The sequence below is a fragment of the Strigops habroptila genome, chromosome 10, assembly GCF_004027225.2.
Source record: "Strigops habroptila isolate Jane chromosome 10, bStrHab1.2.pri, whole genome shotgun sequence".
NCBI lineage: Eukaryota > Metazoa > Chordata > Aves > Psittaciformes > Psittacidae > Strigops > Strigops habroptila.
The window spans coordinates 22,903,386-22,930,526 of NC_046359.1; the positions used below are offsets into that span (position 1 = coordinate 22,903,386).

A 27,141-nucleotide genomic window follows, 5' to 3' on the forward strand; every position below is an offset into this window, starting at 1 on the left:
GGTAGAATAACACCATGCATGAAATTGTATGTTGAGTGATTATTTGCCTGACTGGAAAAGACAAATGTAAATAGCTAAATTATTTGGACAGGTTTTTGGTTTGGGTTTTTGTTTGTTTGTTTGTTTGTTGGGTTTTTTGTTTGGGTTTTTTTTTTGGTTTTTTTGAGGAAGCATCTTTTTATTTCCACATTGTCTTGTTTCTTACAGCAGAGAATACGTTATTTGTCAAAAAGTTTAGAATCAAATTTAACTAAGAAATGTTTACTCAACAGTTGGTTAAAGTCTCTATGGATTGGTAGTACAGACCTAAATACAAATAATATAGTATTTAATTTGTATGTAATGGACTTAAAGAGGCTGCAGAGAGGTGTGTGCAAATGGTTGCCAAAGAGTGTTGTAGATGGTGAATGTTTGTTTAGGTTTAGAAGTTACCAGACAAGTTAATAAAAATTCCTTGAAGGTCAGTAAATATACGCTCACCTCAGAAGTTCTGTGAGCAGAAAACAGAAAGGCTGGGTATGTGTGCTAGAAAGTATCACATATGCTTATGTACTAGTTTTACTCTCATAGGCATCTTTTTCTTGCCACTCCTAAGACAGGATACAAAGCTGCAGGGACACTTTAATGGGAGAATGGCCATATTGGATAATTCTGTTTTTCATTTCCTTCCCCTCCTCCCTAGAGTTCAACGGTGTGCCATGTTACAGTTTTCAGAGTTCCATGAGAAGCTGCTCACCACTCTTTGTAAGAAGACAGATGATGGTCTGACTACAGAACATGCTCAGAGTCTTGTACTAGACACGCTTTGTTGGCTGGCTGGAGTGTATTCAAATGGACCTGGCAGGTAAGAGAAATTGTATTTAAATTAGCATGGCTACTTCTCAGTATCAGCTCTGTTAAAAAAAATAAAGTTTTATACCGTTCTGTAAAATATGCAACTTGTTTTTACAGCTCAAAGGAAGGAAATGATAGCTTGCTTTCTAAAACACGTAAATGTGTCTCTGATATAATACGTGTTTGCTTCTTTGAAGCTGGGCGGAGCATAGCTCACAAATGTGCACGATTTCTTGCACTATGCATCAGGTCAGTGCTAATTATTTCTGTATTTATTTTTATATATTTACATTTTCTATATATTTTGGGGGGTTGTGTGCAGTCTGAATTGTACATGTGTGTTTGTTATTGTTTACCATCAAATTTATAAAGCAGCAAGATCTGGAAGATCTTCTGCTGAGGAAGAACATGTTAGGCTATGACTGTGAAGAACATCAGTGTTTCAACTTCATCTTATGGGGGAGGTTTTGTGATTTGTTCTTACTTCATTAAGTGCTAAAGTGTCTGTGTGGTTCTTTGTAGCAATGGCAGGTGTGACCCAAGTCAGCAGGGGTTTGGATCAGTTCTTCTGAAAGCTTTACTTGACAATATGCCTCTTTTGCCTGCTGCTGCAACAGGTGGTATGTATACAAAGTTTGTTGTCATAAAAATACACAGTACATTTGTTGTTTGGCATGTTTTATTGGACTGTCTTGTGAAATAAGAATTAGATAATTATTCAGTTAGTAAAAACTGCTTCTTGGAGTGGACTGCTAGATTGTATCCAAGTATGAAGTATACATTTGTAGATTCATACATAGATTTGTAGATTCATACATAGATTTGTAGATTCATACATAGAGGATGTAACTTTAAGCAAATTAGCTAGCTTAGAACAGAGTGCTAAGGTACTGAAAGGTGTTCAGCGACCACACATTCTGTTGACTTAAGTGAGAGTCAGGATTGTTTGTTACTTCTGAAAATTAGATTTATTCCAGGGAGCTTGGCTATCCGACTGATGTCCATCTAGCAATCCAGTTCTGTTATTTCTGCTCCAAAAAGAAATTTTTAATTAAATTAAATGCTGTCCTCATCTGCAGAGTAATGGTCTTAGGACCTTGTTGAAGCATTTTGAGTGCCAGATAGAATAGGAAGAGGACTTCAGTACTCATATTTGGGGTGGCAAGACCTGTTTTGTGTTCTTCACAGTATGACATTGTTGAACTGCATCAAGCTTGGCATCACCAAGGGGTCTTGTAGGAAAATTTGTTTGCAGTCCAAAATGCTTGTTGTGCTACCATCCAGGTAGAAACATTTAACATGCAGCTATTGAGGGTCTGGAATGCTCGGGGAGAGTTGGAGGAGGAAGCCAAGGTTTGTGTTTCCGTACAGAACCAATGCACTGTGCTCTCAGAACTAATTTGTAAAGGAAATAGTGCCTCCAGCAAATACAGAATAAGAAGACAGTAGCCAAAACCAGAGAAAGAGTTGAAGCTAGAGTAAGGCTTGGCTCTGAAGGGGTTTGAACCCCTAACCTAGCACCTTAGTGTATCAAGAGCATTTTGATTCTTGTGCTTAGTAGAAGCAGTGGGCAGAAGCAAGGAAAGAACTATGTGCAAAGCTGTCTCTTGGAAACCGTTTTTTCTTCAATTATGAATTAGTTGTTAAGAGAATTTGAAGCGCTTGTGGAAACTAGTGATTACAGAGTGATTCTAAATCGAAGTATCTCAAAAAAAGTGGAGGGGGAGAATGCTTCCTAGTCTGGATTCAGTAACGGTTAGATGCTTCATTGATTATGCATCAGTGTATTCTTTCTGAGTGGAAATGTTTCAACTTGAATTTTTATTTTTTTAAATGCAGGATCTGTGTATTGGTATTTTGTCTTGCTGAATTATGTAAAGGATGAAGATTTGGCAGGATGCAGTACAGCCTGTGCATCGTTGCTGACTGCTGTGTCCCGACAGTTGCAGGATCGCCTAACACCTATGGAAGCGTTACTTCAAACAAGGTACTAAGAAATGTGTTTGTTGTAAACTTAAAAAACTGACATAGAAACTAATGCCATCCTCTGGTGTTCTAAAAAAGGTTGGCTGTTTAAAATAGATGCATTTTTACATATTTCTTGAGCAAGGATTAATTTGATACAGCTCTGGAAAATAGTTTTGACTTGTGCAAAGTTAAAGGTGAATTTAATTGTTATCTTGCAATTTACAGCGCGCTTTAAAGCAGTAAATATCAGTAAATGTGTATGTAATGGTTGACATCTGTGTAATCCTTAAGTTGTATTTGTAAGTATTTGTAATTTTTCAGTGTAAGGATTAACAAAGCATGTTCTATTTTGAGTATGAAAGGGAATCATATGTACTGAATAGTTCCAGTTCTGCCTAACACTACAGAAAATTGTAGTCTTTTTGTAAGCTGACCATACATTTAATGTATTTCTACTAAAGGCCAGATTTTAAGCGTAGAGACCTGCTGTAATTTACTAGAAATGCAGGTTCATATTATAAATTATATAGTGGTGTGATTTCAGCCTGTGATGTTGCATCTTTTACATGTGGAACTGTTTGGCCATTTAACTTTGGGCTTATGTGATACCTAAAGGAAATCTCTGGTGATTTTGTAGCAGTTTCCAAAGCCGTATTATGATGATGGGAACATGCTGCTGCTGTTAGACAGCTCTTTCAGTTGTGGTGCGTGGGCAAGAGTTTTCCCTGAAATCCACCAAGATCAAGGTAGAAGAGGTTTGGTAGATATTAGTTCAGACTCTTCAGATCAAAATGAAAATTTAGTAAGCTAAGTTAGGGAGGGAGTGTTTATTTTTGTGGAGGGTTTTTTGTTTGTTTTTTAAAGAACTGTAATCCTGAAAGACTTGATAAAAACTGGACCCTTTTCACGCTCTCTATGACGTTCATCTTTTGTTATTTCAACATCTGTAACCTTTGCAGTTGATTAGAAGACTTACTGCAGCAATAGAAATGGAGAATTTTGAAAATTGCACAGAGTTAACTGAAAAAATAAAAGGTTTTGTCTTTTCATGTTGAGTTTTCTTTAGAAACCAGATAGAGGAGGAAAATGTGGAAATTCCACGTGACATGAGAATGACACCTTTCTGTAGGAATTGTCTCATTCCTTTATATAGCTTGTTTCCAAGTACCTCCTCTAAACAGCATATTTGAAATAGGTTTTTTTCCTTTCCAGTTGCCCCCTTTTGAGTTTGGTACATGTGACATTTCAGATCAGTTAGTGGTGAACACAGCTGCCTGCGTCTCAAGGGAAGTTTTTTGAAGTGAGCCCCTGTTCTTGGCATCCTTCAAGCTTAGATTTTCTGAATGTTTCTAGATAGCGTTTTACTGATTTACTTCTTTGAACTAAATTTGCTTTCTCTTTTAACTCAGTATCCCCATAGTTAGGATAAGAATAGCACAAGACACAGAATTTACTGTCTTTTTCTTTATATGTCTACAGATAAGAGAATACTGTAATTTCTTTTTTTTTAGTAGAAGATACGTATTAATACTTTTTTTTCTTTTTTAAAGAAGATAATGTAGTAGGTAGCCATTGCTTTACTCTTTTTCCCTTCCCTCTCCCTGAGTTGTATTTTATCATATTTGTGTGCATTTGTATTGCAGAGTTTCTAGTACAGGTTTTTCCTTCTTTGTCGTTGTTCCCAGGTACAGTAGCCTAACATTTGTTAATCAAATAAAAGCAGATGTCTGCTTAAATAATCTGCACATTCTTGTTGTCTTAAGGCAGAGTAATACTCATTTTACTGTTTTGTGCCGCAATGAAGCGAGTAAAACTTGCAAGGATAAGGCCAGATGGGTGTGTTACATGACTTGCAGTTCAGAGAACAACAAAAAAAGGAATTGCAGACAGTATTTTAGGCTGTCCCACAACAAAGCAGGTTGGTTTGTCTCTAGCAAATCTGACAAATTTCTCCAGCCTGTTCTTGAAAGCATCTGATTAAAGTAGCAGTAGAATTTAATTATTCTAAATATTGTAAGCTATTACATAGCTTAAGTGTTCTTATCATTAACACTTGAACTATTTCCTTCTGCCTGTATCTAATCTGAAATATATTCTGCTGCAACTAAAGGCTTATAATATTTGTGTCCTGTCCACCTTAGTGATAAAGAGCAGATTATTTCATTCTTAACAAATTTTGGATGTCTAGAGGATGTTTGCATCTTGATCGTGTTCTCCAGATCCATAGTCATTCTTAAAGCATTTCCTTCAGCTGTTTTCTTAGGTTCTCATCTTCCTTGAATTGTGGTACATGAAATTGTAAACATTGTTCCAGTTGAGATCACTGATGAGTGAAGCAGAAGAGATTTCACGTAGCTTATATTCATTACTCCATAGATGAATAGAGTGATGGGGTTTTTTATGTGACATTGTTGATCCATTCTTTGGGTTTTTTTATTGATGTAACTTCTGCATCCTGTTCTGAAAAGTGTTGCTTATGCATTCTAAAACTGTGAACCTGATCATTCCTGCTGAAAGATCAGTAAAAGGCACTGTGCTTATTTAAATATATACTGTCCAACCCAGATTTATTTCACTCTCTGCAATACATTCAAATTCTGATCTTATTCTACATAGGTCTTGTAACCCCTTTTTACGTTTTATCACCTGCTTGCTTAATAAATCAAACTGTTCTCTTAAATCATGCAAGTTGTCAGTTTTAATGTTGAGCTGACCTCATTGATTGAGCCTGTGAATCTGAGCTCTAAAACAGGCTGTGAAGGTACTCTACTGAATTTTGTCTGAGCATTTTTGTGTGTTTTAGTAACCACTTTACAGTAGCATGTTTGCCGCATGACCGTTTTTCATAAGCAAGGCATCGGTCTTGGTAGATGTACAGTATGAACTGTTCCTGTGTAGTACATGCTTGTAGAGGGCAACCTGGATTCATCTAATACATGTCATTCTTAATATAAAGTTGTCATCTTAAATTTGCTACCTTGTTAGGTGCTTGTAAGCAATTATTGCCCTTTTTTGTAACGCCATTTTCTGACTAGTTACAGTCTTAGTACTGTGTGGCAGAAAGCATTGACCCCTGCCAATGTGGAAGCATTTTAACAGAGAAGTCTAGAGCTGTTCTACCTTGTTGCTGCTATTGTAGTATTCATGTAGACTATCCTCTTATGACTACTTGGTCAAAAAAGACACTTAAACCCTCCAGCCTTCTCAGTGTTACTTGTTGGGGGCTTTTCTCACCTGCTAAAGGACAGAGAAGCTGCTCCAAGGCAGAGAGAAAAAGGGGTGGAGGAACTTCGTGTTGCTGCTGGTGTGTTCACGGAAGTATTTCATATTTTGGCTCTTACCGGTCAAAGCACAAAGTTTTACATGTTTCTCACTTTTGTATCTACACAGATGCATTCTTTCTTTCTAATCTTGTTTAATAATTTGGCCTGATTTCCATTTTTTTTCTTGTCAGTGGCTGTTAATAGGTATTGGTACACAAAAGAACCCAATACTGATTCTGTTACTACTTTGAATTTTCCTTTCCTTGGCTTATAAAACCATAATTGATTGGGGACTACCTTGTTACCTGAGTGATTGTATTATTTTTTTTCTACTTCCAGAGTAAGAGGAATAAGATTTTCTTCTGTTGAGATACTTAAAGTACTCACAAGTGTTGATTGGTATCCCTAGCAGTATTTCCTTTTTTCCTCTTACTGTAGCTGGAAGGACAAGCTGAGGTTGAATTTCTTTTGCTGTTTTGGAAAACAGTAATGTGTATTTATTGACTTTAGATAAATGTCTGATTTACCATGTGCAGGCATGCATATTGCTGTGGCTAATTGTCTGAGACTTGCAGTTCTAGTTTCCATGTCTGAGTGTGATTATGTGTCATGTCTCCATGACAGTATTACATCTTCAGAACTACTTAGTAACAAAGAATTACTTATTTAGTTTGCATCATAAGCTGTTTGAAAAGGTCACCTAATAAATCACTTTCATGAAATACTAGTAAACGGTAATTTCTAAGATATGTCAATTAAATGAATAGTTTGGAATATAGTAAAACCCAATTATTAAATACTTGTCCTTTTTCTGTAAATGATTTTATATAAATTCGTATTGGTTGAATAATGCTGTTTGTCTTGTTTTGTTTGCAGATATGGATTATATAGTTCACCTTTTGATCCAGTTCTGTTTGATTTGGAAATAAGTGGCTCTTCTTGTAAAAGTGTGTACAACAGCAGCATTGGAGTACAGTCAGATGAAATTGATTTATCTGATGTTCTATCAGGTATGAATGTTTTACAGTTACCTATTGTGGAAGAATTAGTCATTCTCTCTGCTATACTGTTTTCCTTTAGTGAGGATGGAATGTTATACTTGCCATCTGTTTTATAGCTGTACATAATGAAGTACAAGATATTCTTTGCATTGTGAGATCTCTTACATTTCCTGTAGCCTTTAGGGCAAGAAAAAAGTCTCTTTCTGGTATCTGTTCTTTTCTTATCCTGTAGAAGATCTAAGAAAAGGCTAGAGATTAAACAGGCTGCTGTTGTTCCCTTGGTCAGAATCATATAGGAAGCATCTATCCCTTCTATTGAACAGCTTCCTTGAGATGTGTTATTATTCATTTAAACTAGCAACCATCTCATTGACAGAGAAATCTAAATGGATTTTTCTGAAGTTGGGAAGCTGCCACATGGCACTCTTTTACTTAAATAATACAGATTTAATGAGATTTTTTTCTGTTTCAGACACATTAAAATACCTTAAAAGCATATTTGTATCTGTTCTCTCAGGTTAGTTCATAAGTGACTCTTTTGGCCTTAGAATGTCCTAAGAATGAACCAATTTTTACCTTTCAGGAAATTGTTTTCATAGCAAGCAAATTCATCAGTCATAGTGACTTCTTTCCTTGCCTTTTCTTTTATGCTTTTGTCCATGTCCTTCTTATCTCCCTCATACAGCACTGTGAATTTGTTAGTATATTGAGCAGTAGTCTAGTTTTTATACTAACTTGGTGTATGGTCTTGGTCTGTTATTTTCTTTCTCTTCTTTCCAGTAGCATCAATATTTTTTCAAGCTAATTTTCTCACAATGAGGAAGGAATAGATCATAATATATAATTTTTTTCTGGAATTAAGAAGATTACACTATGCTGCTGCTGTCACATTTGTTAGTTTGACTTACGAAGATACTCTGTTCAGATTTGGCAGCATTATCCATTTTAAAATATTCTTCCATTTATATTGTGGATGTGATAGTGTTAAGGTGTTTGTTCCACAAAGTGAAGTAATAAAATATGTGGATTATATTTAGTTGTCCCTTTCAGCTCTTCATGACTTGAAATGTTACTATCAAGAAAACATAAGCTCATTGTACAGATATTTATTTCTCTTTCAGGAAATGGGAAAATAAGTAGCTGTGCAGCTGCCGAAGGTAGTTTTACTTCCCTTACTGGACTTCTAGAAGTTGAACCTCTGCACTTCACCTGTGTTTCAACAAGTGATGGAACTAGAATAGAAAGGGACGATGCAAGTACGTTTACTGGTATATACAATTTTTCATTTTTTCTACTTCTCATAGTTCCATAATATGGTGTTTTTAATTGGACATAATGAACATTGTTTACCAAACAGATTGCCTGTTGTTTTGTAAGTGTTGAAATGTGTTTTGGTTTTTTAAATTGTTACTTTTTGGAGCTTAACAAACAAACTGGATTCTAAATTTATTAAATTGAATCAAATTTTTTCTATCAAAGAGGGTAACATACAGGCTTGCATCTTTACTTTGCAGCCTTGTGTGACGAAAAAATTCCAGGGTATTAGGTGGCTTTTCTATAATGAGAAAGTTGCTTGTATCATGAGTGTGCAGAGTCTATAAACCATATGCTTTGTAATTCAAGATGATATTACTTTGTAGCAAGAACTGGATAAAAGGAGCTCTTCCTCGTGTTTTACATGGCTCTTAACAATTAGGAAGGAATTAATTTAAAGGTGTGTTTTATCATTTATTTTCTACATACGTGTTTTTGTTTTGTTTTGTTTGCTTGCTTCATGCCAGTGAGTACCTTTGGGGTTACCCCAGCAGTTGGTGGCCTCTCTTCTGGAACAGTTGGGGAAGCCTCGACAGCACTGAGTTCAGCAGCCCAGGTAGCTTTGCAGTCTCTCTCTCATGCAATGGCCTCAGCCGAGCAACAGCTCCAGGTGCTGCAAGAGAAACAGCAGCAGCTTTTGAAGCTTCAGCAACAGGTTGGAGGCTATTTAGCTATTTTTTAATGCTGTCTCTAAACTTCAAAAGCTGAGAAAGTGGTCGCAGAGCTAGTCACTTTTTTTTTTTTTTCCCCTTTTTCTTTTTTTCTCCATAGTGTGTTTGAGGAAGGAACAGCTCTGCACTGTTATTAATGCTCAGAGTGTCTCCCATGCTGCTTTGGTCTTTCTGATTTGTTTTTTGTTATTTTGAGGGTGGGTTGGGAGTTTGTGATCAAGATCAAGTCTTAATACATAAGTGTATCAGTCTGAAAAAGCCCACTGAAGTGAGAAGTGCAAATGCTGACACAGGGAAGTACCAGTCATAAAGCCACTGCCAGTATGAAGCTTGGCTATGCTGACCCTATTTTGCTTTTCACTTGTAGGTTTTTTTTTTTTTTTTTATTTCTCCAATTAATTACTCACATTCCTCAGCAAGGGAGGTCAAATTAAATAATGTTTCATTTTTCAGCTTAGAGTTGGCCATCTAACATGCCTGTTTTGAAGGTAGCTTGGATTTATTAGATTTAGTTTTATAATGAAAGTTGAAGTTCAGTACTACTACTGTTTTCACAAGCAGTGTTATCTGCTACATACACTGCTTTAATTTTCCCCACAGAAAGCTAAGCTGGAAGCAAAACTGCATCAGACAACAGCAGCAGCGGCGGCAGCAGCATCAGCAGTTGGTCCTGTTCACAACTCTGTGCCTTCTAATCCAGTAGCAGCCCCAGGGTTCTTCATCCATCCTTCAGATGTCATTCCACCCACACCAAAAACAACTCCTCTGTTCATGACTCCACCTTTGACTCCGCCTAACGAGGCAGTTTCTGCTGTTATTAATGCAGAACTTGCTCAGCTTTTCCCTGGTTCAGTCATTGATCCCCCAACAGTTAACCTTGCAGCACATAACAAAAATACAAGCAAGTCCAGAACGGTAATTATTTTTGTTTGGTTTTTTTTTTATAGAAACAAAATGCTCTAAGCCTTATCAGGATCTAATTTGTACTTGAGTGCTAGTAAAAATCTGTTGATTTGGATGAGATGTGAAATCTACATCACTAAATTTAGACTACATGAAAAAGAAGACTTATGAAAGCACGATGAAGTTGTTAATAGTACCTCAAATGGTTTCTTCTAATTGGAGCTAGCTTAACTGTATAAGGAATTATTAATCCGTTGAACTTAGTAGTTAATATATTTTCATGGTTCATGCTCAAATCTAACTGTTGTGAGGTGTTGTCAAAATTATACATATTTAAATCACAAGAGGTTTTCTTACAGTCTTTCGAAAAGAACAGATTATAAATTCATAGATTTTAATGACTTAATTTTACTAATGTTTTCCCACTCCTCAGAATCCACTTGGATCTGGTCTTGCCCTTGCAATATCTCACGCTTCACATTTTCTTCAGCCTCCACCTCATCAGTCAATTATTATAGAGCGAATGCACTCAGGTAAAAACAGAATTCCTAATAACAATTTTGACACATTTTCTAATGTGTTGTAATGTGTTCCAGAGTGTTGAGTAAGTTGCTTAGCTGCAGTCTCACTTGGCTTTCCAAAGAAAAGATACTGCTCAGTTTGCATTTCTGTTGTATCTGGAAGTTTAAGACCCAGCATTCAGTGATGTTTATCGGGGTAAAAAGTCCTGAAGGCTGAGGGAATATGTTGGGTCTCTGGACAGAGAACCTGTTCTGAAGTAATGCATAAAAGGTCTAACAACTTCAAACTAGTTGAAGCCAAAATTTCTTTTCAAAGGGTGCAAGCTGTAGTGAGATATTCTGAGATCGTGCAGCTAGTTTTAGCCTTAAATATACATCTTTTGAACAATATGTAGACAATGGATTTATTGTTTGCGAAGTAGCATCTCTTTGCTGGTTAGCACACACTGGTATTTTAGGCCATCCTGTGTTTTTTCTCTAGGAGCAAGAAGATTCGTGACCTTAGATTTTGGAAGACCTATATTGCTGACGGATGTATTGATTCCTACTTGCGGAGATTTGGCTTCTTTGTCAATTGACATCTGGACTTTGGGAGAAGAAGTGGATGGAAGGCGACTGGTTGTGGCTACTGACATTAGCACACATTCACTTATTTTACATGACTTGTTACCACCCCCAGTTTGCAGGTTTATGAAGGTAAAAGTTGATACAGACTGCATACTCTTTTTTAAACTCTTGATCTTTGGTAGTATATGAACTTTCTCTTAAGTTCTCTTTAGACCAAACTTTAGTTTTCTCTTTAGACCAAACTTTAGTATTTTTTTTAAATGAATTTTTGACTTTGTTAATTTTTCCTGTTTTGATACAATTGTGTTACAGTATAGTTGTGTTCTCTTTCAGATCACTGTTATTGGTCGATATGGTAGCACAAATGCCAGAGCAAAAATCCCATTAGGATTTTATTATGGCCATACCTATATCTTACCCTTTGAAAATGACTTGAAACTAATGCATGATCCCCTCAGAGAAGGCGAAGCTGCAAATCAACCAGAAATTGACCAACATTTGGCAATGATGATTGCATTGCAAGAAGACATACAATGCAGGTTAGAAGAAAAAAATATGTGTACTTACTGGTTATTTGAACTTAAAATACTGGGATATCATAATGTTATAGAGGTATTTTTGTTTTTTTCTTCCCATGATATTCTTCAGACGAAAGAAGACTCTGCCTTTGTTGTATTTATATCAGTTAATATCTTTTGTAGCAGTAATAAAGACTACAGTGTATTTATTTCAGTATCTGTTTTAACACTGTATTCAAAATGGACCAGACGTTGTCTTCTGGCAGGATGACTAAAATGTATTGCCATTTGCTGGTATCTATTAAATTGTCTGTTGGAATGTTTCCCTTTAGGTACAATTTGGCCTGTCACCGGTTAGAAATCCTTCTGCAGAGTATTGACCTGCCACCACTCAATAGTGCTAACAATGCCCAGTACTTTTTACGAAAGCCAGATAAGGCAGTAGAAGAAGATAGCAGAGTATTTTCTGCTTACCAGGACTGCATTCAGCTACAGCTTCAACTCAACTTGGCTCACCATGCTGTTCAGAGGCTCAAAGTAGCTTTAGGTGCAAGCAGGAAAACACTGAAGGAGCAATCTGATCCAAAAGAGTTGATTCAGATGTCATCCACAGAACAGTTACGCACCATCATTAGATACTTACTGGATACCTTGCTTAGTTTGCTTCATTCTTCCAACGGTTAGTATTCTTTGAAGTCTTGATACTTTTGTCACATTAGCAACAACAATTTGCAAGTGTTTCTACTTCTTGATCTGTTCCTGCCCACTATAAAGCTTTTATGCTATGTTCAGATATGTTTTAATGTGGTTTTTAGTAGCTGGTAACACATAATGCAAAGGTTCACCAGTGGATGATCTGAGCACTTCCTGCTCCCAAGAAGGATAGGAGAGGATGTTGAGGTCCTTCTCCCTTTTCTGTAGTCCTGGCTGCATATTCGTTTGTTCAGATACTCATCTAATCCCTCTGTGGACTGATTCAGTTTGCTGAAGTAACAAAAGACTGCCCAGGCAGAATATTCAAGTTGTTTTTGTAGGCAGAAGCAGCTTGTGGAAGGATCCATGAGGATCGAAGCCTGTGCAACACTTGGGATTGATTAGACAGTTAGAAGTGGGGAGGTGAAGCAGAAAGGGCTTGGGGGTTGGGGGGTGGGGGGGAAGTAATAAATCCAGTATCTCCACACAGTTCATGGTTTTTAATATCCAGTAAGGATTCTTATTTCCTAAACTTGCCATCAAAAGAGTTCTTGGAGATTAAGAATTGAAGTCTGAGTAGGAGTGGTGGGTTTTGTTTTGCTTTGGAAAAATAAAAGCAAAATATTGTTACATTGCTCTGTTGATGGATAGCTGTGGCTGTCTTGTAATGTTCTGTGCCAGTTTGTTCTTAAGCAAAACTATGGTTTGGTTTTTTTGCTTTGCATAGATTCTATGGAAGTGTTTGCACGGACATGAAATGGATTTGGTTTTGACCAAATGGCCTGGTCTTTATGGGTTACCTGCAAATTGACATCTCCCCGTGTGTTCCCTCCTCCTTCCCCCCTGTGCCAATTAGTCTGATCTTAATAGTGTTTAAAACTTCCTGCAAGTTTTGAAGCCATTGCCTCCTTAAACTTGTTGCTTCTTATCTTTTCTTAAAAGGGCATTCTGTTCCTGTGGTTTTGCAAAGTACTTTCCACGCTCAAGCTTGTGAAGAATTATTTAAACACCTATGTATAAGTGGAACTCCGAAGATACGATTGCATACTGGCCTTCTCCTTGTTCAGCTCTGTGGAGGAGAAAGATGGTGGGGTCAGTTTCTCTCAAATGTACTGCAAGAATTATACAATTCAGAGCAACTTCTCATATTCCCACAGGACAGGTAAGCTATAAGTCTATATTGATATGTTACCTTTGGATCACTTCAATAATTCTGTTGTTCATAACATTGGAATTGACAACATATGGCTGAAGGATATTTATCCATCTCTATTCCATTGATTTAAGAAATAGTCCCCAAAAGCACTGCAAATGATAGATGTGTGATTGCAGTTATTTATTGCACCTGTTTGGAGCTTGCGTCACAATAAGTTGCTCTTTTTCCTTACTTGGAGATCTTTGCATACCTAGCAGGATTGCTCCCCGAATGTCAAAAATTGCCTTTTCCTTTACCAGGCTTAAGCGCACCCTTATGGTAGAGCTGCTCTTCTAATGCGTTTGGAAGTAGGGTTGAGACTGGAAAGCATACTACTAGCATTTAATACAAAGGAGTTCTCCGAGATAAGAGCAAACAAACATAGAGTTGATCATTGAACGTTAGATGCGTTGATTGTTTCAAGTTATTAATTGAGGTCTTTGATATTCTAAACATTAGCATTTATTTTAATCGATCATATTTGCTGTTCTGTGGCCTTCTGCCGTATTTGTACAGCAGTATTTATATCTTCATTATTTTTTGAAATTAATTAATTCAAGGATATAAGACTACATGGATTTTCTTCTCTATCCCTGTTATTCAGTATGTCATATCTAATAGGAAATAAAGCGGATGAGAGCTCGTGTCAGATGTAGGAAGTGGAATGCTCTGCTGCCCTCTTGAGGATGAAAGAGAAGATGTTCACCCTAAAACACTGCATTATCCTTTCAACAATAGAACATGAAATCCAGTTCAATTGCTGGGTCCATAGTACTGCTTTCGGTAGCAATCTGTTTGTGTCTCAGATGAAAGCCTAGGGGAATATAGTTCTGTAAGGGGTGTTTCAGGATATTACTGGATCTGAAAAAGAAATAAAATCTTAAATATGTAAATTTTATTTTTAGGGTCTTCATGTTGCTTTCTTGCATTGGCCAAAGATCGCTTAGCAACAGTGGTGTTTTAGAAAGTTTACTTAATCTCCTGGATAACCTGCTGTCACCACTGCAACCTCATTTACCTGTGCACAGAAGAACTGAAGGTAGCCCTCTAATTTGGGAACGTATATTTTCATATTCATTATAAGCTAGAAAATTGAGAGACTAGCTCACAATTTTTGGTATATTAAAAGAAGAAATTTCTTGGTTACTATATTTCCAAAACACAGTTGTCTTTAAAAATGTGCTGAAACTTCTTGTTCTTTAGATGCTAAAAGATATTCTTCCCCTCGTCCCCACTTAAACCTGAGCAAAGTCTATTTGGTTGCTTTTAGTTCAGCTAGGAAGCTTTAAAGTTTTAACCAAGTTGGGGGAATATCCAGTGTGTAAACAGCTCTAGGCGCTTTAGTGAATAACTTTGGAACTTAGCATTTTGGGAAGAAGTGCCTGTTTCTGCTCTAGAGATCCTTTCTAAGTGTCAAGCTTTTGAGGTGAAATGTGGTTATGAAGACAAGTTTGTTAGGTGTATCTGCGAGGTTTCTGCAAACTGCATGGGTTTTTTGTAATCACAAGGAACTTACTTTTTACCTTAAAAAAAAAATACTGAAATTAAATTCTCCCAACTTGATTTTCTTTGAGTGTTTTCTTAACCACCCTGAGGTTGAAGAAAATGCTTGCTTTTGAAAACGTCAGACTCTAGGCTACTTCATTTGTTATGTACATGTAGCAGAGCATTGTAGAAGATAGGTTGTCGGGAATTCTTAGCCTTGTGAAGTTGGTAAATGCCAACTGAGATTCTCCTTACTTTTTACCTTGTCTCCTGATGTGAACAAGCCTACAGTTGGTGTCAGAAGCTGTGCTATTGCTTCCCATTGGCCTACCTTGTACTTTATCATGGCCATATCCTGCTGTAGTCTCTAACTAGTTTGAGGCAAACCCAAGCTTACATCTCCTCTACCTCTCTTTGCACTCTCCCCACAGCTGCCAATTCCTTTCATAGCTCTTGCCTTACTAGTTGTCCTCATGGAGGACTTTAGGAAGCAGAAATAACTGATACTTCAGAGCTTTATTTGCTGGTCATCCAGCTTCCTTCCTCCTGGACAGTACAGGTGAGTACTAGGGCATTATTATGTGTAGTAGAAGCATCAGGTGCGGCAGAAGAAATCGCTTCTTGAGAGCTGTCGTGAATAACTGAGGGGCAAAGGGGGAAAACTTAATGGGGAAAAAGTCAGAAAAGAAAAGGACAATCAGAGCAAGAGGTGAGTGTTGTGGGTAGAGAGAAGTTGTAAACTTTGAAGCAGAGTCAGTAAAAGACACTTGGAAGGAGTAAGCAAAAGACACTTGGAGGGAGGGAGAGAAACTGAAAATTTCTATTTATTTACTTATTTAAGAGAGAAAAAGGAAAGAAATGCACTTATTTAGCCAGAAGTATGAAAGGGTATATACTTCACCCTGCAGCAGGCCTCCCTCCTTTTTTTTGTTTTTCTGCCAACCTAAAAAGTGTGTAGCACTCAGCAGTTCTGCTCGTTTTTATTCTTGCAATTTAGTCTGCAGTTCCTGTTCAGGTCCTGTTATGGAGAGGCCTCCTGTTTCGCTGCCTGCTTGGGGTGGGCTGCTTTCTGCCATTGTGGACAGGAAACTGGAATTAAGTCAGGGCCTGTATCCTATTGCTTGGGCTGACAGCAGCTACATGTGATTTTGGACAAGGCATTTCTGTTCCTTAGTTCTCTTGTTTGGTCTGGAATTAACAGTAGTTTGAGTTAATTAAAGGGTTTTTTTGAGGTCAGTGAATGAAAAGTGTAGTGTAGTTAAATGTGGCTCTCAGCACAGTGCACAGATTTGAAAATCTGTGTGTAAGCTCTAGTACTGATGACGTTAGTGTGTTGACGTGATGTACAAGTATGCCATTTGCATAATGGCTGTGAGTAAGTGGTCATTAATTGTAGGTTTCTGGTCTTTATTGAACCCTCATGAGTTCACTTTAGAACTGTTCATTTAGATTTGCACACAAAGATTTTTCTTGCATGATATGCAAGATGATGTAGGGGGTTTTTTTTCTGCCTGTACAAAAAATACTGCATTTAATGTGTGAAACTGAAATAGGCAATAGCCAGTCCTTAGTGCCGCCAGCATGATTTTATCTAGTTTAGATTCAGTACTGGCTTTCCCACATCTTAATCAAATAGCTACATGAAAATACACTAACAAAGGAGTAAAAATAAAGGTATTTGGGTGCATGGTTATAACTGTCTTGTTGGAGACCTGGTTGGTGGAAGAATTTCACACTATGGAACTTCAGACATCTAGTTTATGTGTCTTAATGCAAGCAGCTGTCATTCTGCATTTATTATTTAGGAAATATAGATATGCAATTTTTGGTTATTTTTATTTTTTAAATGGTACTTAATTTTTAGCTTTAACAGTAGAGGTGAAGCTTTTGACTTCTGACTTCATCAAACTAAGAGAACTGTGACATTTTCTCTTGCACCTGAGTTCTATACTGAAGTTCTATACTGAATGTTTGATTTCTTCTCTCATTTATGAGTGCTCAGACTCATATCCTCATTAAAATTAGAAAAAGGGAGTGGAATCTTTGTGGCCTAGTGAAATGTATGCCATCGAATGCTTTTTGTGGTTTCTTTAAAAATAGTTTGTTATGGCTTCAAAACTTTTATAAAGACACTAAAATCTTATTTATTTTGAAGGAGTTTTAGACATTCCCATGATCAGCTGGGTTGTAATGCTGGTGTCCAGGCTACTGGATTACGTAGCTACTGTTGAAGATGAAGCAGCCACAGCCAAGAAACCTCTGAATGGAAAAGAGAGGGAGCGATTTTTGACAGGTATTTAATACTTACTATCAAAACTTGCTTCTGTGGGTGTTGGTTTGGGAGCTGTGCATATACTTAAAACATATTTTCAATTCGCATGAAAAATGAGATTTTAAAAATGGATATTGTGATCATTTTATTTGCACTGTTGTTTGCTTCCCCCTTCTCCTTAGAAACATCATCTCTTTCATTTTTTAAGTGAAAAATACAACAATTGATTTTAGGTTGTAAAATGCTTGTATATTATCCTGTGACTCCATCATGCATCAACTTAAATTACACCATGTTGAGATAGTTTGTATTGTGAGAAAGTATGACTTCATAACTGCTTTCGTATTGGCCATGGTGTTTGTATCCATGCATTTTTTGTTTGCTTTATTTTTGTTATTATCAAAGTGGATCAGCTGTGGTTTTCTTTGAACCTCTTTACTAAAGATGAAAACTATAAAGCTTTTGTGTTATGGAAGCTGTTTGGGTATTTTTAGTTATGACAGTCTTGCTTTTAACCCCTTATATGTTTTAAAAATAGTGAAAACAAAATGGTAACACTGGATTTTAAAATAACACAAAAATATTACCATCAGTGGTGATAATTGCATAACACTCCAAGAGTTACATTTTGCTTGTTTCTTTAGTATTTAGTGTATGGACATGCTGCAGTGTAAATGCAACCATGTAAAAATGTAACCATTGCTGCAATGTAAATGCTTTTCTTTGGTGTTAAGCCAAGTTTAATAAGACGGATCTTTCTTTTTTCTATTTCCATTAGGAAACCAGTGGAGTTTTATAAATAATAGCCTTCACACTCAGAGTCTGAGCAGATCTACTAAAGGCAACAGTAGCCTAGATAGACTGTATTCCCGAAAGATCAGAAAACAGCTTGTGCATCATAAACAGGTGACTTCCAGCATGGTAGCAGCTATTTTCACACATGTGTATCTTATTTCTTTGAACAGCTTTGGCCCTGGGACTCATTCAGCCTTGCTTTTGCATAGGTCTGGTTCTGTAGCTAAAGGCTGCCTAACTTCTTTGACATGTGTCTCAAACCATGGGGCATGGGGTCTGCTGGAAGAACTGATGTTGGAATGTATTGTTGCACTCTGTGGCTCATATTGGACAATAAATTGGACTTTCTAGATAGATCTGGGTGCACCTGAGTGCAAGCACCTAGGCTGTAATTTAAAAGTGTTGTAAGAGATCAAGTTACAATTTGAACTGAAGATTGCTATCATGTGAACATACTGATCCTTTTAACATCTTATTGCTTAAATTTTCATTTTTTCCTATTAACATTTTCTTTTAGCAACTTAACTTATTAAAAGCAAAACAGAAGGCTTTGGTGGAACAGATGGAAAAAGAGAAAATACAAAGCAACAAAGGATCATCATACAAACTTTTAGTAGAACAGGCAAAACTAAAGCAGGCTACTTCAAAGGTATGATGCTCTGAAATTGTAACTGACTTCCTGTCCTTTGTGTGAAAAGACCTGTTCCTGCAAAGTCATTTTTGTCCTTCGTTGACCTTATTTTAAACAGTTGCTTCATCACAGCTGTTATCAGGTATATTCTGATGCTGAAAACAGCAGCCATCTGGACATTTCTTGCACTGTGAAATACAGTTTATCCTTCTACAGAGGTTTTGTAGGTAGTCATGGCGAAAAATTACCAATAATCTTGTCATTTCAGAAATGCCAGTCTTATCTTTAAACTTTGGATAACATATATCAATAGACACGTAAAATAATATTTTATATGGCTGACTTTTATGCATAATATTCTTCTGGATTATCTCCTGGTTGAGTAATCGGAAAATAATTATGCCAGTGACTGTCTCCCCAAACTAATGAATATGACTTTTGAGAATGCTTTCTGAGCTTTCTCAGAAGCTTCTTAGCTCCCTAAAACTACTTATCACGCAAGTTGTGGCGTCTTGCAGTAAGCCCCAGATACTGAGAGAGGATGTGGTAGTTAAAGAGTTACTTTGATTATGAGATGAAGTGCTGAAATTTAGGGATTTCTGGAGATGGTAACATAAACGTTGCAGGGAATACCAAAAAAAAAAAAAAAAAAAAAGGTGTAAACCTTTCTAGCTACCAAACTTAGGTATCTCTTTAAATATTTAATCTCTAGTTCCAGAATTGCTGATGTCTGTTAGGATGACTGAAAGTAGGCCTGCGGAAAGAGATTATGGAATGTTGGATCTTACAGGCAATCTAAAGGGAAATCTTAGAACTTCCAGTAATTATAAAAAATAAAACAAAACAAACACAAAAATCCCCCAACAGCAAAATTTAAACACCGGCATAAAAATAAAGCCCTAAGTTTTCACTAACTTTGCTTGTCATGAGCTGTTCTTTCCTGCACTATCTTCTGCTTTATTCCAGCAGATTATAGGAAGGTGGCCCGCTTGAAACATCTTTAAATAAGTCACTGGCTGAAATAATGCTGTCCAGCTATTGAAGTTTCACTTTATAGCAGCCATTTTGCATCAAAAAAGCATGTTGAACTAAAGAGTTTTCCCTTACACTATCTTAACATCTAGTCTTGGTATTATTTGATAGTTGCATTTCATGCATTTGTTACTATTTTGCCTACTAATCACTTTCAGTTACGACAAGTGAGTAACTTAAAATATTTATTGCATTTAGGAGAAAGCTGAAACCTTTGTTTTAGTAAATAGTTCTTTCTTTGTTCTACTTCAGTAGACTCACTACTTAAGTGAGATTACAAGTCATTTGTAATGATTTTACACTGCTTGTGTAGCTTACAGAATGAACTTAGCTGCTAAATGTGTGCCCTTGGTGGATGGGAGGATTAATCAAAGCACCTTCTTTCCTCTGTTAAATTCATAGGCCCTCTGTCAAAAAGATTGTAGTTTAGAGCCTGATCAAGTATCAGACTAGTTCAGTTTATGGTGGCTAATGGACACTTTGTACCCTGGAAGTATTAAGAAAGTTAGAAATTATCAGTGATTTATCTAATGTGAAGAACTGAGAAGTCAGCATTCTTAGAAGGGTAAATATCCAGATTACCATTTTTTTATGTGCAGTTTGCTTCATGGTAACCATAGCTTTATGTGCAGGTGTGGAAATTAGAAACAAACTTTTAAAATACATATTCTCGATATGTTTTATGTCAAAGGTAAAGGCTTAATTGGCATTTGTCCTGAACTGGATTCTGTATGAGACTGTCAGCTGAGATAATGTGCTGCCAAAACAAACTTCTGCCAGTAAAGCTTTAATTCCATTCCAGATTCTCATTTATTTTTAGGCTCTCCCTCTCTTTTTTAAAAGAGTTTTACAGTTACTGTTATTACTGCCTCAGATTTTCACTGGGAGAAGATTTAGAGCTTAGTTTTAAAATGTAACTGTTTTTTCAAATTTTATTTCTGCAGCACTTCAAGGACTTAATACGCCTACGTCGGACTGCAGAATGGCCTCGTTCTACTTTAGATACAGAAGTATCAACCACAAAGGAAACTCCAGAAATTGAACCACTTCCATTTACATTGGCACATGAACGTTGCATTTCAGTAGTGCAGAAGCTGGCACTCTTTCTCTTGTCCATGGACTTTACTTGTCATGCAGATTTACTTCTGTTTGTTTGTAAGGTAAACAGACTATGGAACATCACTTTGTAGTTGCAATGGAGACTGCATTACGTTAGCCTTCTATTACTGTTTGTTTGCAGGCTTGATGGTAAAAATTAGCTGCAGCAGTAAGATTTCTAATAACTTCTGGTGAGGTTGTTCTTCTGATCTGTCACTTTTTGTGTAACTTAAAATATGATGGCTTCAAAATTGCATAGAAGTAGTAACTTAAAAATATTTTCATATAAGTACACTTGTAAAATTCTGAAATTTAAGCTAGTAAAAATACTTAGTTTGCTTTAAGCAAAAGATAATCATAAAAATTAAAGCTGCTACATGTTTTCACTGTCAAATATGAATAGGCATATATTCCTTTTACTTACAGGTTCTTGCTAGAATTGCCAATGCTACAAGACCAACAATTCATTTATGTGAGATTGTAAATGAGACTCAGTTGGAAAGATTATTGCTGCTTCTTGTTGGAACTGACTTTAACAGAGGAGACATCTCTTGGGGAGGAGCATGGGCTCAGTATTCTCTGACTTGTATGCTTCAGGATATTCTAGCAGGTTTGGTTTATGTTTATACTTTTCGGAATGCACATTACACTTGAATCTTTCTTCCTTTAATGTTTTTAGGGGTTTTTATTATTATGTTAGAATCTGCTGACACTATTAAGATAGTAAAAAAAAAAACAAAACAAAAAACCAAAAAACCCCCAACCCAAACAACAACCGAAACCAAAGAAAAACCACCGTAATATTGAGGTTAGTGTGTAAAGAATACAATTTAAAATTACAGTTACCATCAATCCTGAATTGGTAACTTGTGCATTGCAAAATTAATGTTTGTAAGAGCCTGATTATTTGAAAATTATTCGGAACTCCTCTGCTTGAAGAAGTAGCCCTTAGAGAACTTAGATGAAGAAAAACAGAATGTTGGCCTAGACTGTGGTGTTGGCTGTGGTGTTTATTTGTAACTGAAATTGGTTGTCTGCTTAATCTAATAGGAGAGTTGTTGGCACCTATAGCAGCTGAAGCTATGGAAGAAAGTGCTTTGGGAGAAGATGGTGGAGCTTCCGCTGGGGATTCTGATGACTCTCTCCAGCAGTCCGCAGTTCAGTTAGTGGAGACAATAGATGAGCCTTTGACACATGACATCACAGGTATATTATTCCATGATCTTGATGTATATATGTATACTGGAAAAAGTGGGGGGGGAAAAAAAATCAAACTTTGCTGTTATTCATTTATCAAAATATCAGTAAAGGATTTTTGGTGATAGGGTAATAGGTTTCTGAAAATATAGGTAGACTGTGAGCAATTCAACTTAATTTTACATCTAATCAGGAAAAAATAGTTATATTTCTGATTACTTAAAAAAGACAACTTGATTGCATTCATTCACATTTTCCACTAAGAGCTGTAATATTAAAAGCCTTAAAATTATCTGTTAAGTGTATCATACATATTTTTTTATAATTTGTACTTGGTAATATTAATCCTCTTTTAATCATTCAAAGGTGCTCCACCTCTGTCATCTTTGGAAAAAGATAAGGACATTGATCTTGAATTACTGCAAGACTTGATGGAAGTTGATATTGATCCTTTGGATATTGATTTAGAGAAAGATCCTCTTGCAGCCAAAGTCTTTAAGGTATGATACACCTGCGTTTTCAGGATAACCTTTATATGGGAAATAGTAAAATCCTTTCTCCTTACACTTCTTCGTTAGTGATATTTGATGTCTTAGACCTTCTTTTAGCCTTTTACAAAGGTTTAATGTAGAATGACAGGAAAGAATGTCAAGATTGTGTTCACATCTCACATGTAGTCATATCTCAGTTGACTACAAACTGTTTTGCTTTTGCATGAAGATACCTACATAAACAAGAGCTTCTGAGGTTACTCATACTTCATTACATGTTAAAAGCAACAAAAGCATGATAGAAAAATAAGATTTCTTCTTTTCCCCCCTTTTTTTTTCCCTAAGAATAGACTGCTATTGTTCTTAAGAGTTAATACTGCTAGTATTGTGTCTAAAAAAATAAGTCAGCAGTAACTAGTGTGCAGACCAGCTTCAGACTATGACATGAAGCAGCTGACTTCAAAACTTATTTCACTATGGAACAAGGAAATTAAGTGCTTTTATATTCTAATGTACTAAACGTATCAGAGGTAGTAGAATTGCATTTAGATGTAATAGTATATTGTCAAGGTATATTTAAAAAAAAAATTTGGTTGTAAAGAAACACAGCTGTTCATAATAAAAATGTTGAGTTTCTTTTCTTTGTCCGTAAGTATGACACTCTCATTTGGAGTTTTCCCATTCCTCTCAATATTGACTTACATCTTCAGCCTCATTTGAATTAACCTAAATTATTTTTCTCACCATTTGCTCAGACAGCACAATTTTTTTTTGCTGTATTCCTTCATATGTCCTTCCACTGTTTACCTATCATGTAAAGGTTTTCTTTAAATCTCACCCTACCAAAAATTCCACTTTTGCTTAATTTTTGTCTTACTGATGTTTCCTTCCTTTATTCTATCTTTTCATGTGGTAGTACTCCTTAGTCCACTTCCTCCACACATATCTTCATGATCTTATTACAGCTGATATTGGATCTTGCCATTAAAAAGACAAGCATACACAAATTACCTTCGTGCAGTGTTACATGACTTTTCTTGGTTTTGTGATCCAGATGCTTTCTCAGTGTCTTGAATTGACATTTGAGTAGAGATTATTCAATTCTTTCTCTTGCAGACCTCAATACAAATAATCTCTGAGCCTCACTGAGGCTTCAAGCTACTTTAATAGTACAGTTGATGCTATAGTATTCTGTCTTAGATAACTTCTCCAAATATCTGTGTCTTCACTTCCAAATTTACAGTATGGTACAAATGTGAGAATAAAAACTGATGATAATTGGCTTCTTTAATCTTTCAGATAGCTAACTGCATTGTTGGATTTTGACAATCACTAAAGATTCAGTAGCTTATACTGCAATAAAAATGGAAACAAAATTTTTTAAAGCCATTGTATCCAATCTTCTGGTTTTAGTTTTTTGTAACTTGAGTGTTTGTTGTTAGTCATTACACATTTTATTCTTTTACTTGGGCAGTCTAAAGAGTTGCTGTTTATTTTTTTTCTTTGTTGTTTTGGTTTTTAAGCCTATAAGCAGCACCTGGTACGATTACTGGGGTGCCGATTATGGCACCTACAATTACAATCCTTACATTGGAGGCGTTGGAATTCCAGTTGCAAAACCACCGGTAACTACAGAGAAAAATGGATCACAAACTGTGAGCGTATCAGTCTCTCAAGGTAAGGAATGAACTAAAGTTCTGTTCAGGGTTCCTTTTCTGAGATACGGTATTTGACACTTCTGCATATCAAATGATGTAATCAACCTATGTGCATTAAGTGGAAAGAAGTAACTTTTCTATATGCCACAGTTTTTCTGTGGTAACTGTGAAAATATTATATGAAGTTTACATTTAAATCAGCCTAATATAGCAGAAAATCTCATTTTCTAACATTTTCGAACACACACTTATAGGCAGGTTTTAATCTTCCCTGTTTTCTTAGGAAATTTTGGAAGCTCTTTTCTAGTTAGCTGATAGTTTGGATAATTGGCTCTACCCTAAAGAACGAGGTGGCACACTTGTTGAATTTGGAGTTGATAGATCTTTCCCTTTCCACGCTGGGGAAAACCAGCTTTTTAGTTCTTTGTTGAGAGCTGTTACCTTAGGAAAAACAGGCTTATCACACATTACTTAATGTGCATATGTTTATTATAGTGACAGTGAAAAGAAATATATGTGTGCATCACAGAAATTTAGTATTTTATTAATTATATATTTTATACCTATAAGAATCTTATGTTCAGTTCAGAGTATAAGTTTCTACGTTCTGCTTCTGTTACATGTAAAAGTGAATCTTCCTATTAGCAATTCTGTGGGGTTTTTTCAGTTTAATGTGTACTGTATAGCTACATTGCTTGCACAGGAAGTTAAAGTAACTGATTATATATGTCTCTGATATAATTCAGTTTTACCCTGTTTGTTGCCTTGTGTAGCTTTAGATGCACGTCTAGAAGTTGGACTTGAACAGCAGGCTGAGCTGATGCTGAAAATGATGTCCACCCTGGAGGCTGATTCCATTCTACAAGCATTAACAAACACATCTCCTACATGTAACTACATGTTGTCAAATCATTCTCTTCACATAATAACCATGATGCTTTGAAACTTGCAACTAATTTTTTCTACAGTCACTCAGCCCCTTGGAAAAAGTTATATTTTGCTTGAATTTTCTTGTTAGGCTGAGCTTTAGAGATATTTTTTTAATTCAGATTTTTGTGTGTACATATATTTAAAACATTTTGTGAAACTGGTCAAATATGCAGATTTCTTTGAAAGTACATTGCGCTACAGTGGAGGAATTGTTTTCATTTTCTGATGTCGTGCAAGTGAACATTAAGTTTCCTGTTTTTGTGGACTTGCATTTATTGTGATGTTTCAGCTGTTTGAAAGCTGCTTTGCACTTGACAGTTTCGCCTGCTCAATGATGAAAGTGAAAATATTTTAATACAGTTTTAAACTCAGCTGTTCAGTAAGCTTTATGTTATAAAAGCACTTGTGATGCCAGTTTGCTTCTGAACATTATTTTCAGTGAGATGCACTGCCTGTCTTGTTAAGATGTGCTTCTTTGTAGCTGTCTGAGTACCTTAATATACATGCAGTCATTAGTTGAATATCTGGTAATGGAATAGATTTAGTGACATCCTCAGCCCTTATTCTCTGGAAGTTTATTATTGATTGCAATGGTTTTACCATAATGCATGGAAGAGATCTCACAATTGTTTGTCTTAACATTGTGTTACCAAGACACTCTGGTAATACATGTTTAGCAAGAACTGTGGAAATGTATTTGTGTAGGGTCACTTTCAAGCAGTTTTTGTGAAAATGAAGATGTCTGATATTCAAGTATGCCTTTCACAGTATGGTAGTCAGTAGTCCAACTACATTGAAGATGTTCATGTAAATTATGAGTGTCTTTCCTTTAAGTATAAAATGCAAGGAAATAAATATGAAATTACTTTTAGGAACTCTTACAAAATAGTTCATGGGAGGATGGTACTTCTTGTTTTGTTTTTTAGTAACCCAGTCTCCTAGTGGAACAGATGATTCATTGCTAAGAGGATTACATGCTGCTAACCAGAATGCCCAGTTGATTGTACAGTTGTCATCTATACCTATGCTGAGTGCATGCTTCAACAAACTCTTTTCCATGCTACAAGTCCACCATGTTCAGGTATAGAATTATGAACTTTGATATGTTTTAATAGTATTTCTCTCTAAATTAGAAAGTTGTTTTCCTATACTTATTAGTACTTAGGATTCAAGTAACCTGTTGCGTTATGTGCTTTATTGCTTATGAAGCTGACAAGGAGAACAGTACCAATAACAATATTGGTACTTGTAATAGACAAGCTGCTGAAAGTTTTTATTAAATAGGACATTTCTTGTTACAGTGAAAGTAAGTTTGTAGGTTCACTGAAACATAATCGTTAGCTTATTAGTGAAGATTTTCACTTAGTATTCAGTCTCCCATCTGTGGACATTTTTAAAACCCAGCTGGATAAACCCTGAGCAACCCAGTCTGCTGTCTTCTTTGGACCTTCTTTGAGCAAAAGATTGGCTTGGATAACCTTCAGAGATCCCTTTGAACCTGAATTATTCAATAATCCTAAATGTTAAAAGTGTGTCTTTTGAAAAGTCATTGGTTTAGCAACACTTTTTTGATACATACAGAGGAACACCATGTGTACTATATAAGAGTGATGAGGTGCCTGCCCACCTGTGTTCATATTTTAGTTGGGTGGCTGACCCATCCCTCAGTAGTTCTTGAAATGTCATCCAAAATACCGTTTGTGGTGTAACAGACCTTAATGTTTGCCCAGAATATCTGTGTAGTTATTTTCCTCAAGGGAGTTTTTCAGAGTGAGCATCAGTGTGTCTCTGATAGTAAAAGAGGTTTCCCAGTAATTAATTTGGCCTTTTGAATAATTTTGGTTGACTGGTAAACATTGTTTGACTATATTGAGATACTCCAAAAGCTTACATGCAAACCAAGGTTACAAGTATAAGGTTTTGATAGACGCTGCTCAGAAATGTCTGTAAAGCTGCTTTTTTTTTTTTAACGTAAGTTTGAATAAACTTCTTAAGAGAAACTTAACTGTATTTAGAAGAAATCAATTACAGAAACATAGCAGAAATATTTGCTAGTTATGCTGAATTTGCCTTAAATACTATGTTTATAAGAATCTTCAAATCC

General features: G+C 36.1%; 1 protein-coding gene across 13 annotated transcripts in view; it reads left to right on the forward strand.

Moving 5' to 3' along the window:
• BIRC6 (baculoviral IAP repeat containing 6) overlaps window positions 1-27,141 on the forward strand; it is a 177,128-nt gene that overhangs the window by 49,096 nt on the left and 100,891 nt on the right. For 7 of the 13 annotated variants that reach the window (XM_030499967.1, XM_030499960.1, XM_030499959.1 and 4 more), the window contains exons 18-41: window positions 683-844; window positions 952-1,083; window positions 1,357-1,454; window positions 2,674-2,821; window positions 6,942-7,075; window positions 8,188-8,334; window positions 8,848-9,035; window positions 9,652-9,966; window positions 10,388-10,487; window positions 10,957-11,171; window positions 11,376-11,581; window positions 11,893-12,239; window positions 13,196-13,415; window positions 14,354-14,487; window positions 17,089-17,226; window positions 17,984-18,126; window positions 18,518-18,649; window positions 20,608-20,823; window positions 21,188-21,371; window positions 21,812-21,967; window positions 22,325-22,458; window positions 23,973-24,126; window positions 24,881-24,997; window positions 25,964-26,118. In XM_030499967.1, the coding sequence (XP_030355827.1) occupies window positions 683-844; window positions 952-1,083; window positions 1,357-1,454; window positions 2,674-2,821; window positions 6,942-7,075; window positions 8,188-8,334; window positions 8,848-9,035; window positions 9,652-9,966; window positions 10,388-10,487; window positions 10,957-11,171; window positions 11,376-11,581; window positions 11,893-12,239; window positions 13,196-13,415; window positions 14,354-14,487; window positions 17,089-17,226; window positions 17,984-18,126; window positions 18,518-18,649; window positions 20,608-20,823; window positions 21,188-21,371; window positions 21,812-21,967; window positions 22,325-22,458; window positions 23,973-24,126; window positions 24,881-24,997; window positions 25,964-26,118 (4,075 nt within the window). The remainder of the gene's footprint in view (window positions 1-682; window positions 845-951; window positions 1,084-1,356; window positions 1,455-2,673; window positions 2,822-6,941; window positions 7,076-8,187; window positions 8,335-8,847; window positions 9,036-9,651; window positions 9,967-10,387; window positions 10,488-10,956; window positions 11,172-11,375; window positions 11,582-11,892; window positions 12,240-13,195; window positions 13,416-14,353; window positions 14,488-17,088; window positions 17,227-17,983; window positions 18,127-18,517; window positions 18,650-20,607; window positions 20,824-21,187; window positions 21,372-21,811; window positions 21,968-22,324; window positions 22,459-23,972; window positions 24,127-24,880; window positions 24,998-25,963; window positions 26,119-27,141) is intronic. The other 6 variants (XM_030499963.1, XM_032920199.1, XM_030499971.1 and 3 more) reach the window with 4 other exon arrangements.